General features: G+C 38.1%; 1 protein-coding gene across 1 annotated transcript in view; it reads left to right on the top strand.

Moving 5' to 3' along the window:
* LOC139738779 (transient receptor potential cation channel subfamily A member 1 homolog) overlaps positions 1-16,496 on the top strand; it is a 203,286-nt gene that overhangs the window by 181,050 nt on the left and 5,740 nt on the right. The window contains 1 exon segment of the mRNA XM_071649416.1: positions 9,753-9,941. Coding sequence (XP_071505517.1) covers positions 9,753-9,941 — 189 coding nt within the window.

The following is a 16,496-nucleotide window of genomic DNA, read 5'->3' as shown; positions in this document are numbered from 1 at the left end:
TGTGCATTTTGCCTTACTAGGCTAAACAATCTCTCGTCTGAAGCATTACTATGGGAAATAATTAAGACTAACTGCAGCATTAGCTTGGGCAAGAAGATGAACTTGAAATTGTCAGATGCATCTTTAATGCTACGAATTTGGACCCACACATTGTCTGCTCTGTCATCCAAATCAATTGATAGAAGTGGGTCCATTTGGAAATGCACAAACTCTAACTCAAGTTCATCTATCTTGTCCTGCAAGAAATGAAACCTTTCTACAAAGTATGACACATCACTGAAGGACATCTCCATCCTCAATTTGGGATTCGCTACATGCGAGTGCATTAATAGTTCATCCTACAGAGGGAAGGTATCAAAGACATAAGTGCATACAGTAAGGAAGGACTTTCTGACAGAGGAATAGAACTGTGATTGCTCTTCTTGGGTGAGTTTTTCAAGGCATTTCCTTGTTGCACTTCCCACAATGAGATCCTTGTCTGCTTTCTGGTTTTGTTCAGATTTGTAGTCCACTTCATATATTGACACGTCCACCATAGCAGCTGGTTTGACGAAACGAACAAACAAATTGCGTACAAGTCCTTGCAATTTGTCATGGAGCAGATGGATTTTAGGAGCTTCCTCCTGTAGCTCAAGATTGAGTCCTGTAAACAACGGAATGACAGACTGTATAAACAAGAGGTAAACTTTATTCCCATCTTGGAACTTGTCAGAGATTTCACCAGCCTTGCCAGTTGCTTGTGATGTCCCTTGAGTGCATTTACTGCTGGTTGATGTTGTGCTTGCTGCAACTCCTACACCTTTCTTTATACCTGCATGCAGTTTTGATGATGCAGATGAAGAGGACTTCTTTTTTGAGGTGGGGGGAGGTGGGTTTGCAGTTGCACCATCATGGGAAGACCTTGAAGGAACACTGCTAAATGGACAAAAAGTTGAACTTGCAGAAGCACTTTTTGAAGATGCATGGGTGGTTGTCTTCTTTGCCGAGGTGATGATAGCACTGCTCGACTTCTCAGCTACACGGGTTGCAGTACTCATTGTCTTCGTTGCCGAGGTCATAGTAGCACTGCTTGACTTCTTCGTTACAGAGGGGGTAGCACTAGTAGTTAGTTGTCTTCTTTGCTGGGGTTATGCGGACAGTAACATATTGCTTGCCTTCTCACCTTCAGATGGTGCAGCAGGAAGCGTCACTCTCTGCTGCAAAGAAATGAAAGAAGAAAAAAAAAGACTTTATTACAAACTTGCACTATAGCACAACCTTCTTATAGCGAGCTTGGATATAGTGAGGTTCTGGTTATATTTGTAACAAGGTAATTTTGCTGGAGGCATCCCTTTACTCTTTAGGGTGGAAATATGGTAAGAGGAAAGTTCTAGCCAACTTATACTGTTTGTTATTAATATACTGTTTTATGTTAATATATTTCTTTTATTCTTAACTGTTTTTAATATTATGCTTCACAATTCATTTTCAGTTATTTGAATCATTCATTTAAGACTGCTCAATTGCCAGAAAAACAGACACACACAAAACAGAATAATATGTCTACACTTACTTACTGGCGAGCTACAGGAGAGGACTCAAATTCAGGTCATGGATTTGATAATTTGAGATAACGTGATGCAATGTGGAGAGATTATGTATTGTGCGTCCATGAATTGAATTTGTGTCCTTCCGTAGCTAGGCGGGAACATAGTGTAAATGTAGCATAACTTACCGAAGTGCAGAGAATCTTGAATAATTTCATAGCACTAGTAATCTGACTTCTTGAAGATGTAGACACCGTGCTAGTGCTCTTTGACTTCTTGGCTAGTGCAGTACTGTTTTTCTCTAAGAAAATGAAAAAAGAATAAATAAGATGAAATTAAAAGTCTCAAACTTACAAATACCCCATGACAATGATAAAATAATTAAATGCCCTTATATAGCGCATAATGCATAGCAAATTGCTCTGCGCTTAAAACAATTATCATTGCCATTCTTCAATTTACTTTTATTTTAGCATGTTGACTTTTGAATAAAATAGTTTTGATATTGATATTATACAAAAAATAGGGCAATAAGGAACAATGATATCTGGCACTGAAGTACTGTACAGTACACAACAATAAAGTTTTTAAATATTTTTTGAAGTGTAACATTTGTAAATTACAATATTTCATTTTTTACAACTGTTTTTCTTTAAAAAAAGTTAAATGAACTTACGCGAGTGATCAATTTTCTTGGTAGCACATGGTGTAGCAGTTGAAGAGGACTTGGTGGCTGTACTTAGAGAACCATTGTGTTCCAGCTTGGAGTCTTGTGTTGCAGTCCGACCATCATGGCAGACTTTCTGCCTTTTTGACTGGGTTGTGGTAGATGAACCAACACTTTTCCTCTTTCCAGTTGGCATTGCAGCTTCAGCTTCTGATTTAAAGTACAGGGTGAGAGGTAACCACTGCTCAAGTAACCTGTCCAAGCAACGCTCTACAGATAACCATCTTGTACACACATGTCGGAGAATATGATGTGTTTGGACATCACACAGCATCTGAATTTCTTGAAATCTATATGTCTCTTACTGGATTTTTCAAGGTAGAAGTACACTTTGATTAGCAAGTCGTCTGGTGCAATAGGGAGCTTGCTAGCACCCTTTTCGGCTGCCAAATGTAGCCTGTGACAGACACATCCAAGTGTAAACACATTTGGATTTTCAGCCCTAATGAATGCTGCTGTTCCACGTTGTTTGCCCATCATTACTGCAGCGTTGTCTGCCGAAAAACACACAACTTTGTCCAAAGAAATACTGTTTTCTTTCTGAGATTCATCGAGCAGCTTGAAGATGTTTTCTCCTGTTGATCGATTGTTCATTGTTGCTATCTGTAGCAAAACACTGGTAACTTGCATTACATCAGGATCATCATTGAAGTAACGAAAGAGGATTGGGTCCAGCTGCTCATCGGCACCTCTGTCCGAGCTGCCATCTGTCGACATTGAGAAATAGACTTCTGGGGTGGTATTCTGAACACCCTTTTATCTCAGTTGTAACTTGTGTTGTAACTTGTGTTGTAAGTCTGTGAGTTACAACACCGCTAAAACAGTTGTAAATCGGTATTCTGAAAACTGTTTTAATGGTGTTGTAAGTCATGATAACCACGCCCATTGCAATAATCATATCCAATAGGAAATATTGTGAGAAGTACATGTAGCATCTAAGACATTTCAACCAATAAGATTGTTTTCTTGGGCAAAACGCGCCCACTATGCGCAACTGCTTAACTATGTGCATTTTAACAAGCGCTCATTCTCTGGCGTGCGCACAAATAGGACAATGGCATGCGCAGGTAAAGAGAGCCAGAGATAAAATAATATAACAAAAAGTTACAACAGCTTGATCATTCATGCCTTCTTACCGGTTTTCACGTAGGTGGTTGTTGCTGTAGGGGGGTTTGAAAAGCTATCTCAGATTGAGATTTTTTTCTATTTGAAATTTTGTTTAAAGAATAATAAAACATTCCTCATGAGAGAAATCCAAATTTCATGGTTTATTGGGAACTAGACCCTTCTAAATTAAAACAGGCACTTGCAATGTTATGTTTTCTTCTTCTTCTTTTTTTTTGTCTTTACAGGCTTGTCCGTTAGACAGATGGGAAGTTATCACGCTTATTGTGTTTTGCTAACTATTCATTGTTTCTTAACAGCACTCACGGCATTCAGAAGATTGATTGACTTCATGATATTTGGGAAAATATCCAATGTCCGCTTTTTGAAATTTCACTTAAGACAAGCGCTTGTTAAATACTCTTTGAAACACCCAAAGGTACTGAAAATGAATTCGTGTTGGTGAAGATAGTGAAATCATGTAAAAATTGTTAAATATTTTGAAAGATGAATAATCATAAATGGTTTCATAAATAGAGTTAAATGACTTTTACTTTTTTATATACATAAAAAATTGAGTATAATCCAGAGGAAACTTTCTAAAAGAAGGTCTTTTGCATGGTATAGGAAGTTTTACATATAAATTTGTGTTTTAGTGCTTACAATTAAGATAAACTGCCGGCGGTGCCTGTAACCTTTCTGTAGGCATCCATGTGTTTGTGTTTTTAACCTATGTGCATGCATGCTATGGGTGTACTTGCAAGTTTACTGTTACCAAATTTTGTATTGTAAAATGAGGTTACATTTTGTCAAATTGCTTTTGCTTTTGCCATTTTGTACAAACATTGTGTTTATATTTTATGTTGCTTATTTTGAACTAGCTTACCACAATATTGAGTAAATAAACTATATCACTATCTAATAGAAGTTAGAACGAAAGTTACAACAGAGTTAAAACACCTTCCACCCTGTTTTATCTCAGAAGCATAAGTTTGCACGTGGTGAGAGTTACAACAGAAGATAAAACAGTTTTCAGAATACCGTGTAATCTAATGGGTGCATAGGTTTGTGCCCAAAGTTACGCACGTGCGCATATCTCAAGACAATGGTATGCGCAGGCAAAGAGAGCGCGAGATAAAACGCAAGTTACAACAGAAGTTACAACAGAAGTTACAACAGAGATAAAACGGTGTTCAGAATACCGATTTGTTACAACAGACCAACAGAGATAAAACAGTCTCAGAATACCACCCCTGGCTCCTTCATCTTCTTCACAATGTTTCCTGATTTAGGGAAATGACATAAATTACACAGAAGTAAAATAATGAAGTTTACGATGTTGACATATAAATTTCCAAAATAGTTCAAAGTCCAGAAAAAAAAAACACACACTGATTTTGAAGTTTCATCACAAAAGGTAAACAAAATTTAATTACCGCACTGTCACTGATGCCAATTTTTTATCAGCAGACTGTTTCTTAGTTTTGAAAATGTAGTTCATGGAGAAGTTGATCTATGCTCTTCTTAAAATAAATTTTTCATGTGCACCTTGAAAAACTCATTCTCATGTCTTGAAAAGAAGAAAATTATAATTTTTGTTTAGAATTGACAGTGCTTATATAGCGCATAACACATTGTGATAATGTCCCTATGCGCTCAAAAAATGAAAAGATTGTAACAAAAACATACAATTCCAATTACAGTGATGGTACCGAGCTTCATGTGTGCTTTACACTGTAAACAAATGCGTTTTCAAGGCAGACTTGAATCTATTTATATCAGTGATTTGTCATAATTTCTGAGGTAAATTATTCCACAAGGTAGGGGCATTAAATGCGAATGTTCGTTCTCTGTAAAACTTGGTTCTTCTGTTTGAAATAACAAACAAATCTTTACTTTTTGTCTCACCCACCAGAGGTGAAGGCAAGACTAAGGGATCCAAATGGCGTCCGTCCATCGTCCATCGGTCCATCGTCCATCCGTCGTCCGTCCGTCGTCCGTTTGTCGTCCGTCACAAATGTTAAAGTTTACCTGCAAGACTCTCTTATGATGCATAACTTTGCAACTGTTACAGCAATGGCAGCCACACTTGGGTGAAAAAAGCACTAGGGGTATCTTCATGTTATGTTGTTGTCGGAGGTCATGTGATGACGTCAAAGGTCATTTGAGGTGATATATTAAAGAGTATGTGCAAGACTCTCTTTTTAGCTCACCTGAGCCAAAGGCTCAAGTGAGCTTTGCGATCGTTCTTCGTCCGGCGTCCAGCATGCGTCGTCCGTCGTGCGTAAACTTTTTACATTTTCCTCTTCTTCTTGAAAACCCCAAGACTGATTTTCACCAAACTTGGCAGGTAGCATCCCTAGGGGTTAGGAACTCAATTTGTTAAAATGGGCACCATGCCCCACCCAGGGGGCTCCCTGGGGGGCCCAAACCCCCCAAAATTAATGAATCTTGGGACCCAGGGGAGGGGGGTGGGGATGGGTCCTAATGGGGCCTAAATTGTTGACATGTTCATCTTCTTCTTGAGAACCCCATGACCCATTTTCACCAAACTTGGCAAGTACCATCCCTAGGGGGTTAGGAACTCAATTTGTTAAAATGGGCACCATGCCCCACCCAGGGGGCCCACAGGGGGCCCAAACCCCCCAAAATTAATGAATCTTTAAAAATCTTCTATAGAACCAGAAGTAATCTATAGAGCTAAGTTAATACTATGAGTTAGTACATTGATGACAGTAGTTTCAAGTTTGTTCATGGCAGAATCAGGGTGCCCCCCCCCCCCTTGGGACCCAGGGGAGGGGGTGGGGAGGGGTTCTAATGGGGCCTAAATTGTACATTTTCATCTTCCTGAAAACCTCATGATGAATTTTCTTCAAACTTGGCAGGTAGCATCCCTAGGGGTTAGGATCTCAATTTATCAAAATGGGCACCATGCCCCACCCAGAGGGCCCCAGGGGGCCCCAATCCCCCCAAATTAAGGAATCTTAAAAATGTGGGCCCTTATTGTACATTTTCATCTTCTACTTGAGAATGCCTTGTCAAATTTTGGTAGAGCTGTGAATAATTTAGATTAGTGACTGCGTGAAAGTTGAACTTGCGATGCTCAGGTGAGCGCTAGACCAGCGGGTCTCTTTGTCTATGTTAAAGTTTACCTGCAAGACTCTCTTTTGACAAATAACTTCACATAAGTTGCTTGGATTACAACCTAACTTGGGTCATAGATGCACTGGGGGTACCTTCATGTTATTATGGTGCTGTTGGAGGTCACAGGATAAGGTCAAAGGTCATTTGAGGTCATACGTTAAAGTTTATTTGCAAGACTCTCTTATCACACGTAACTCGACACTTGCTACAATGGCAATCAAACTTGGGTGATGGATGCACTGGTGGTACCTTCATGTAATGGTGCCGTGAGAGGTCACATGATAAGGGCAAAGGTCATTTGAGGTCATATGTTCAAGTTTACTTGCAAGACTCTCTTATCACACGTAGCTCAGCACATGTTGCTACAATGGCAATCAAACTTGGGTGATGGTAGATGTCTCTTGGGAAGTTGAAGGTAACCACAAGGTCAAAGGTCACAGACAGGGGTCAACAAACTTTTAGGGCCCAATGTTAAGTTTTTAGGGCGCATTTCGTTTATGGCTCATAACTTTTGATCCCTTTGTCCGTTTGTTACCAAACTTGGATGGGAGATGTCCCTTGGGGAGGTGAAGGTCGTCACAAGGTCAAAGGTCACAGACAGAGGTCAACAAACTTTTGGGCCCAATGTTATGTTTTTAGGGCGCGTTTTGATTGTGGCTCATAACTTTTGATCCCTATGTCCGTTTGTCACCAAACTTAGACGGTAGATGTCTCTTGGGGAGTTAAAGGTCATCACAAGGTCAAAGGTCACAGAAAGGGGTTAACAAATTTTTAGGGCCCAATGTTAAGTTTTTATGGCGCGTTTCGGTTATGGCTCATTACTTTTGATCCCTTTGTCCGTTTGTGACCAAACTTGGATGGTAAATGTCCCTCAAGGTGTTGAAGGTCACCAAAAGGTCAAAGGTCATAAGCAGGTCAATTAATTCCTTGTACGCGAATGGGCGAGACACAATTTGGTACTTGCCTTGTTGATCGTAGGTTTCTCTGTGGTGTGTAGATTTGAAGTAGCTCCCTTAGATAATGTGGAGCAAACATATAGAAACATTCAAATGCTAATAACAGTATCTTAAACTGAATCCGATTTTTCACTGGAAGCCAGTGTAAGCTTCTTAAAACTGGTGAAATTTGTTCATGTTTCTTGATTTTGGATACCACTCGTGCAGCAGAGTTTTGTATTGATTGTAATGTCCGTATCTGTTTGACCGGCAATCCATAAAGCAAACCATTACAAAAATCAAGGTGGCACATGACAAAAGCGTGAACTAGTTGTTTTGCGGTGTGTTTGTCAATGAACTCTCGAATTTTCCCAATTTTGTAAAGAGCGAATGAAGCAGAGCAACATTTTTGCGACACAAAATTTCCCATGAGCAATTTATCATCCAATATTACGCCCAAATTTCTGCAAGTGAGTGCTGCATGGATTGTAGTACCCTCAAAATCAAGAGACTGTATAGATTCTACTGCTCGAAAACACGAAGAGATATGGAGAAATTCTGTTTTGGCACTGTTCAACTTCAGCCCATTGAGTATCGACCATTCCTTTATCACTTTGATACAGGATTCAATTTGTGGGATTACATTCTCAACATCAGATTTGTTAAAAACTAAATACAGCTTGGTATCATCGGCGTAAAACATCTTTTGAACACCAAATGAATTGATTAAGGTTTCCAAAGGAGATGTGTACAATGAAAACAAAACTGGACCTAGTACAGATCCTTGGGGAACGCCATGCGTAACTGCATGGTCAGTAGACTCATTTTCTGCTATCACAACTTTTTGAGTACGTCCAGACAGTTCAAGCATCCTATGGTAAATTTAAATTGAATTATTTTCGCCACTGAAATATTAAGTGTCCGGTAATTGAATCATAGAGCTACAAACCTATACAGTTGATCTTGCTCTCACCTTTTTCTACTTCTCCCAGTGTCCTCGCAACAGCTGTGGCCTTGGTTTGTTTACAGGCGAATGAAGTCGCTATTGTGCTGTCCGGGAACATTCTTTTCACTAGGTCACTAAAGTGATCCATCAATGCAAATGGCAAATTATGTTCGATCAAAAAATTCGCCATAAGAGCCTCTGACCGGATGGTGGTATAATCCTTATTCTTGTTCCGGAAAAAAGAATCAATGCCTCACGTGGCATCTCTCGTTTTTGCCAAGTTCACATTAACATGGATGGCGATGTCATTGGCTCCTCCGTGGGATATGCTGAATTCTCTAGAGAAAATGGTACAAACAACTGAAAATTCATCTTTCTTCAAAGGTCTTATGCATGGCCAACGCGTAGTATATTCCTTTTTATATGATTGTTTGCGGGCTGATTTCGATGCCATGATTTAAAAAAGGCAAAAAAAGAGGCGAAGTTCAGAGAGCGATCGTGAACACTGTGTGTAGGGCATGCATAAGCGATACGAGTTGCGTGTTAATGCATGCATGCTGTGCATGTGCAGATACCAGCGAGAGGGTATACTGTGTGAGCGCAATACCGTAAATACACGTAGTACTAAACCACATGTTTTATATTATGGGAAGAGGATGGTGTATGGGATCTTCTTGAAAGTATTTACGTTGCACGTAGCATACATAGAGCTCTTGGTAAAGATATCGATCTTTCGAATTGATCCCTGATAAAATTTTGAGGATCTGATCAAACTACAAATTCTCCAACTCACAGATAACACAGTTTCAATGTCGCACCGCTTGATTTTTAAAAGGAGAATTAAGTGTTGTGCGCATCATACACGCAGTGGCAGTGCAGGAGAATTGATATTGATTGTTTATACATGTACTGAAATATGGAAATATCGTACAAAAATGGGGGAAAAACGTATGGGCGTATTTTGGGTCAAAAAACGTATGGGCTTTTTTTGGGTCAAAAAACGTACTAAATACGGCGAAATATGGTAGGTTGGCATCCCTGCACCACAACCACACAAATCACTAGTTAGTCCTGAAACATTTGTGAAAAGTTGATGGTCTTAAGTCACTGTAAAGAGTGTATTCTCACGTTATAACAAAACAAATTTAGACTTTTTCTCAGAATCTTTTATATGCCAAGTGTATATATATTTGACATTTTAAGCCCATGGTCATCACAACAAATGTTTCCTTTAATGGGTACACTTGTGTAATTTTCCAAAATGCTTATGGAAAATATAAAAAACCCTCTCTGACCCATTGAAGACTGTCTTCTGATCTTCACTAGTAGAATGGTTGAGCTCCATCAACCTTGTTCTATGCCGTTTCCAGGTTGACCTAGCTATGGAGGTCCAGGAAGCGCTGCCGTCATTCATATGGCGGAAATTCATTGTCAAGACCAAGAGAATCTACCCCAACCGCTACAATGCCAATATCTTCACTCGTGCCTATGCTTCTTTGATGGGCAACTATGACCATGGCTTTGCAGAGACCATCACATCAACACTAAACCCAGAAAAGGTGCGTAATTTATTTCCTCCAGTTATTTCTTTCTCCACCAAGGTGAATGAAGAATGTTTAGACCTTTTGTTCTTCATACACATTTCTCAGTATTATAATGGGACAGTAGTCATGTTAAACGGCATTGAGTAAGATACCAGCAAAATATTGCCTGTTCTGGGCTCATCATAGCGCCTTGGGTATCTTTTTATGCCTCCGCCACGAAGTGATGCCGGAGGCATTATGTTTTTTGGTTGTCCGTATGTCCGTCTGCATTCGTTTATGCGATAACTTTAGTAATATTGACTGGAATTTTACAAAACTTGGTCCAAGTATAAAGTATGATGGGGCAATTACTTAATTAGATTTTGGGTGAAATCGGCCAAAGGTCAAAGGTCAAGGTCAAATTATCAAATTGTATCTGTTTATGCGATAACTCAAGACTGGATCGAGCAAATTTCACCAAACTTTGTCCAAGGATGATGTATGGTGGGACAATTGATTCATTTTTGAGTGAAATCAGACAGGTCAAAGGTCAAAGATCAAGGTCAAATCCTAAAATTTATCTTTATACATGATAACTCAAAATTGGATGAAGCAGCTTTCACCAAACTTGGTCCAAGGATGATGTATGATACGGCAATTAGTTGAGTAGATTTTAGTGACATTGACAAGAGGTCAAAGGTCAAAAGGTCCAGGTCAAATGCTAAAAATGTTGTTATTTCCCCATATCCACACAATGCCCAAAGGTATTTTCTTGAAACTTAGCGTAGACATGTACTACTGCATAAAAATTCTCCATAGAGAGTTTCATGTCATAATGTCAAAGGTCACAAGGTCAAAGATTAGGTGAAAATGTTACAATTTCACTTTTCTCACAAATGGTTCAATGTATCTTCATGGAACTTCGTACATACACATGTACTGACTGGCAGGGATTATCTAGGGAATTTAGGGGTCATGGGTCAATAGTCAGGGGTCAAAGGTCAAGGTCAACTCGTCAAAATTTTACTATTTCCCTCATATACTGGTATATACAATGCTTGCATTATTATTTTTAAAACTTAATATACATGTATTACATAATGGAGATTCTCTTGGAAATTTCCTGCCAAAAGATCAAAGGTTAAGGGTCAAGGCCAGTTTAAATGCCAAAAAAAAAATCTATTTTATACTGTAATTACACTCTTTCTTTATACCTTGAAAATTACTCAATGCATAAACTTATAAAAGGGTCAGTCAGATGTCAAGTAAAAATCCTCAATTCCCCAAATATATACCTGCACTCTGTAATAGACAATTATAGCAAATGTAGTTCAAGGAAAGTGAACATTCAAGATATTTCTGACAAACCTGTCATTTCAGTATTTTGCCAGTTATGTGAAACTGTTATCTCACATTGTGAAGACATTATACTATACACCTATTGGGAGAATCATGCATTATGGCAGAGGCATCAGTTACCATAGCGACATTTCTAGTTTAGGTAGAAATGAGCGCTTTATAAGAGTCTCACTATTATTATTATTATTATTATCTATTGCTCAAGGGATGGTAAGAGAAAAAATGGTAAGTATTCGGCTTTTGAGTCAGCACCTGACTGCCATTTATCACATCAGCTGGCATTAATTCTGTTCCAACAAAAATGCAATTTTGTAAATAGACATTTGTATGCACATAGTTACACCAAGGAGGTTTTATAGGGGCATTCCAGACGATTTTCATAATTTCACACCAAGTAGTACATAAATCAACAGCTCCATGTATAGACTTGGGGAATTTATTGTGGTCCTTGAGCAGAGAAATCAATAAACTGAAAATCTTATACTAATACAAATTACACTGAACGGTGTTGATGACATCAGAGCCTCACATATTTCAGAAATGTGGCAGTGTAATTCCATTACTATACCGCTTGCTCAACAAGTTCACCTGTGAAGAATCTATGCATGCCTTCTTCTTTTGTTCTGCTTCCTTGAGCCCCAACTCATGCATTCTTATAGTTAGGCTGCCATGTCATCATCCTTGTTCAATACAATTTGTTTTAGATTTTGAAAACATTCTCATTCCTCATTCCAATTACTATGAATTCTGAAATTCTGTACTCATTTTAACTAATTTATGGTTGTTCAAATGTAAAAGTCTGAAAATCATCCGGAGGTCCCCTGTACGAGTAACTGTTGGAGTTCCAACTGGCTGTAATTATTTAAACAGTTGTCAGAGTTCTATTGATGTACAAAAGAATTTCACAGGTGCATTTGTGCCTTTGATGATCGATGTTCGACGCCGCCGTCTTGCTGAGCAATCTGAATATTCATTTTGAATGTTAACATAATATTGGCCATATTTTACTTATTTATTTATTAAATGAAATGAAATTTCACTTAATGATAAAGCATGTAAAACAAAAGTCAATCCCATGCAGAAATTTGTGCAAAAGTGTAAATCAGAGCTGTATCATGTGAAAATGTTTAAAAGTGTACCATCTGGAAAGCCGGTTTTATCACTTTTTCACTTATTTCCGACGAATAAAACTGATATGGAATTCTTTATTGATAGATATATCAGATTTGTGCCCAGGTATGCCCAGTCGAGTAATTTTTATCTTTATTTCAGCATTTTTTTGCGCAATTTCTATTCGCACATCCTCGTGTCTGTACCACCTACCTTTTATAAGAAGGGATAGCAAAAAGTAATTACCATCCCAAAGACATATCTTCCTTAGAAAGTGGCCGGTGATTATGCAATCAGACACGAGTCAATTGTCTTCCTATTTGCGTGGCAGATCCTGTTTGGCACATGCTTGAAATATTTTTGAGCAGCAGCATTGAACATCTAGCAAAGGAAATATTAAAGATGGTTGTGACTCCATTCTCTTAAACCTCCTTGGTTACACAAAATCAGTGCAACATTCTAATCATGGAAAATGCTGTAAACTGAAATACAATATTAATACTATATACAGTCAACCTCGCATACCTCGAATTAGTCGGGACTGTCAAATTTTCAACTTATCCGACGTTTATCAATGTTCAACATGGTATCTGTTATATAGTGCCTACCGATTGTTTGCATGCTTGTCAATTGGAATTGAATTGACTCTTCATGTATGAATTAAATGAAAATCGAAATTGAAATCAAGATTTCAGAAATAAAGATTTTGGTGGCCAATCGGGCAATCAAAAAAAGTCACATGTTTGCTTTTACTTTTGAAAATGAACAGCAGTAACAATCGGCTCCGTAAGATGCTAAAATAAATGTCAGATGTCTGCTTTGAATTTTGGAAATGAATAATGGTAATATTAGACTTGATATGAAACTAAAATAAATGTCGGATGTTCGCTTATACTTTTGGAAATGAATAACGGTAAGATTCAGCTCCATATGGTGCTAAAATTAATGTCAGAGATTTGATTTTGCGTTCAGAAATTAATAGGATAACATTCGGCTCCGGAAGATACTGAAATAAATGTCGATTTTTGCTTTGACGTTCGGAAATGAAAAACAGTGATATTCAACTCCGTTCGATGATTAAATAACTATCGGATGTTTGCTTATACTTTCAAAAGTAAATAGCAATAACATTCAGCTCCGGAAGATGCTAAAATAAATGTCAGATGATTGCTTTTAAGATGTTCGGAAGTGAATAGCAGTAATATTCTGCTGCATTCAAGGGTAAAATTAATGTTCGATGTTTGCTCTGACGTTCGGAAATGAGTAACAATAATATTCAACTCTGTACGCTGATAAAATAAATGTCTGATGTTTGCTTTTATGTTCGAAAGTAAATAGCAATAAAATTCAGCTCCGGAAGATGTTAAAATACATGTCGAATGATTGCTTTTACGTTTGGCATGTTTGGAAGTGAATAGCAGTAACATTCAGCCTCATACGATGCTAAAATAGATATTGGATATTTGCTATTACATTTCGAAATGAATAAACGGTAACATTCAGCTGCGTTTGATGGTAAAATTAATTTCTAATATCTGCCTTGACGTTCAAAAATGAAAAACAGTAACATTTGGCTCAGTATGATGATAAAATAATTGTCATGATTCATTTCACTTTCGAAAGTGGACAGCAGTAGCATTCGCCTCCGTACGATAATAAAATAAATGTCTGATGTTTGCTTTTAAATTTGGAATTGAATGACAGTAATATTCTGCTCCGTACGATGCTAAAATAGATAACAGATTGTTGCTCTTACATTTGGAAATGATCAACGGTATCAATCCGCTCAGTTAGATGCTAAAATAGATAGCGGATGTTTGCTCTCACGTTCGGAAATGAATAAGGATAACATTGAGCTCCGTAAGATGCTAAAATGAATATCGGTCGTTTGCTTTTACATTTGAAAATGATTAACGGTAATATTCGGCTCTTTACAATGCTAAAACAAATGTCGGATGTTTACAAATATCTGCAAATGCTCCCTCTTTCTCATTTCAGATGTAAGTTTTGACCACCTATATAGGCATCAACTTTTATAATAATCTCTAAGCCTATTTGCTAAATCTTAGAACTCAGAATAACGGTAAGATGATTGAATTTTCTGTTCATTCGTTTTAGACATTGGTATCTGTATCACTTCAATAATGCTTAATATTTGTTTTCTGTGCTTAGTAGGACTGATTTAGTTTTTCTTATGTTTTTCTTGATTTTTTTTTTGACCACCAAAAAACAAAAATCAATGATATTGGTGGCCCAATCAGGCCACCAAAAATAAAAGTTAGTGTAGAGCCCTGTCTATTCTATTCTTTATTATGCTAGGCCTATACTTCCAGATCATATACCACACTATTTTCATAATCACATTGCTGGGGGAAAAAAAAGTATTCAGTGCTTGCGTTATTTGGAGGAGTATTGATGAAACAAACTTTGTGAAAGGAAAAAAGTAAAAAAGCACTACGCAGGAGATTGATGTTTGGACAATGGACCATGATTAATGCTAAAGAATATAACTGTCAACACCTAAGCAGGTGCGCCACGGCGGTTAAGAAATCTGTGCGCACGGCATGACTATCACAATTGCAAGTCAGAACACAGTAGTTAAAGAAAAGAAGATGATGGGGCAGAGGGTAGTGCTATCGTAAGCACTCCATTGGCATGGGTGCTATGTGCATACCGTGTACATGTGTACAGCTGTAGGTAGGTGTTGGGGATTTTTCTTGTCAGCTGTGTACCGGGTATTTCTTTGGGTGCACGGTCATTCTGGTCTCAAAATATTTACAATCGAATGTGAAAAGATTTGTAACATGTCTTCGCTGTCCACGCGCGCTTGACCAGAAATGCCGAGTGATGTTTGCAATTTCGATTTGAGCAACATGCTGGGAAAAACAATAAGTTAATTAAGATCGGGACATTAGATTTCCCTTCGAGGTAACCGAACTTCGAGTTAGTTTTTTGGAGCTACGCGAGTTTTATTACACGGAAACTCCATAGGAACAATCGGGACTTTCATTTTGCCCCCGAGGTAAGTGATATTCGGCTAATCCGACGTCGAGGTAAGCGAGATTGACTGTATTGTGACTTTTAAGACAAATACCAAATTGAATTGTTGTAATAGCGGTCTTTTCATAAAACAAAAAGATAACTAATAACTACATGTAACAAAACTAGGCAAATTGCCACACAACCACAAGGCAGCTCTCTTGTGCAAGAAAAAAAATACTTATCTATTGTTTTAATTCTGCCCTCCGTCAAGAAAGGGAGGAAAGCCTTTCTGACTTGTCTGTGGCCACCCAGAACCCCCCACCCCCATATCTTTCAATGCTACCAGCCAACAAAGTAGAGGGCAAGGGACTGTTGGGTTCAAATTCTTCCAAGATTGCCAAATTTGGCATACATATAGCCAAACTATACTGCATTGATATTTAATGGGCATCAAGAAGGGTGCTGCCTAGGACAGCTATCCAGACAGCTATTTTGACAAAAGCCAAAGTGGCCCCTATCGAGATTTAAAGTTCACTTTCAGTTAAAAGCCATAAAGGGTTACGTTGTTTGTACAATCATTTAAAAATTCCCTTTGTAGATTTTTCTGGGTCAATGAATCTGACAGGAGTTATTTTCATGATCTGAGGTCAACCATGCCTTTAAGTTCACTCACAAAGTCTTTTTTTTTATTGATTATTTTCAGAAGGGGTAATTTGCAAACTGGCTTGCCTATGGTCACTGTAGCAGGCATGGCAACCTTGCAAATAGCATTGCAGTTGCTGAGGGCAGAAAAATGCATGTTCCTGGTGGAAAAACAATATAGTTACAGTCTTTGCCTTTCTGCAATAGACATGTATAGTGATACAATTTGGCAATGACATTCTTTTCCACAAAACCTGCAGTAACAATTGGCTTCTCTTTCATGTGTTTTCAGAAGTGTTTGGATAAGATTCTTCTCAAAGCACACAATCATTTCATACAAGAGCTTCATGACTTGAAAAGAGCATCCAGCTTAATGGGGAAGGGGGGTGGGAAGTAGACCCTGGCTCACAAGTAAGTAAATGTGTCTTTCATTTCTTGTTTTCTTTTACATGTTAGAGGTAATCAAGCTATACAGTGATAAATAACAACCCCTTTTTA

Source organism: Diadema antillarum, unplaced genomic scaffold, assembly GCF_040938485.1.
Source record: "Diadema antillarum isolate AM-2024a unplaced genomic scaffold, OU_Dant_1.0 seq00000768_RagTag, whole genome shotgun sequence".
NCBI classification, from domain to species: Eukaryota; Metazoa; Echinodermata; class Echinoidea; order Diadematoida; family Diadematidae; genus Diadema; species Diadema antillarum.
The sequence above is the reverse complement of the archived record's forward strand: the minus strand, read 5'-3'. Positions and strand labels throughout refer to the sequence as shown.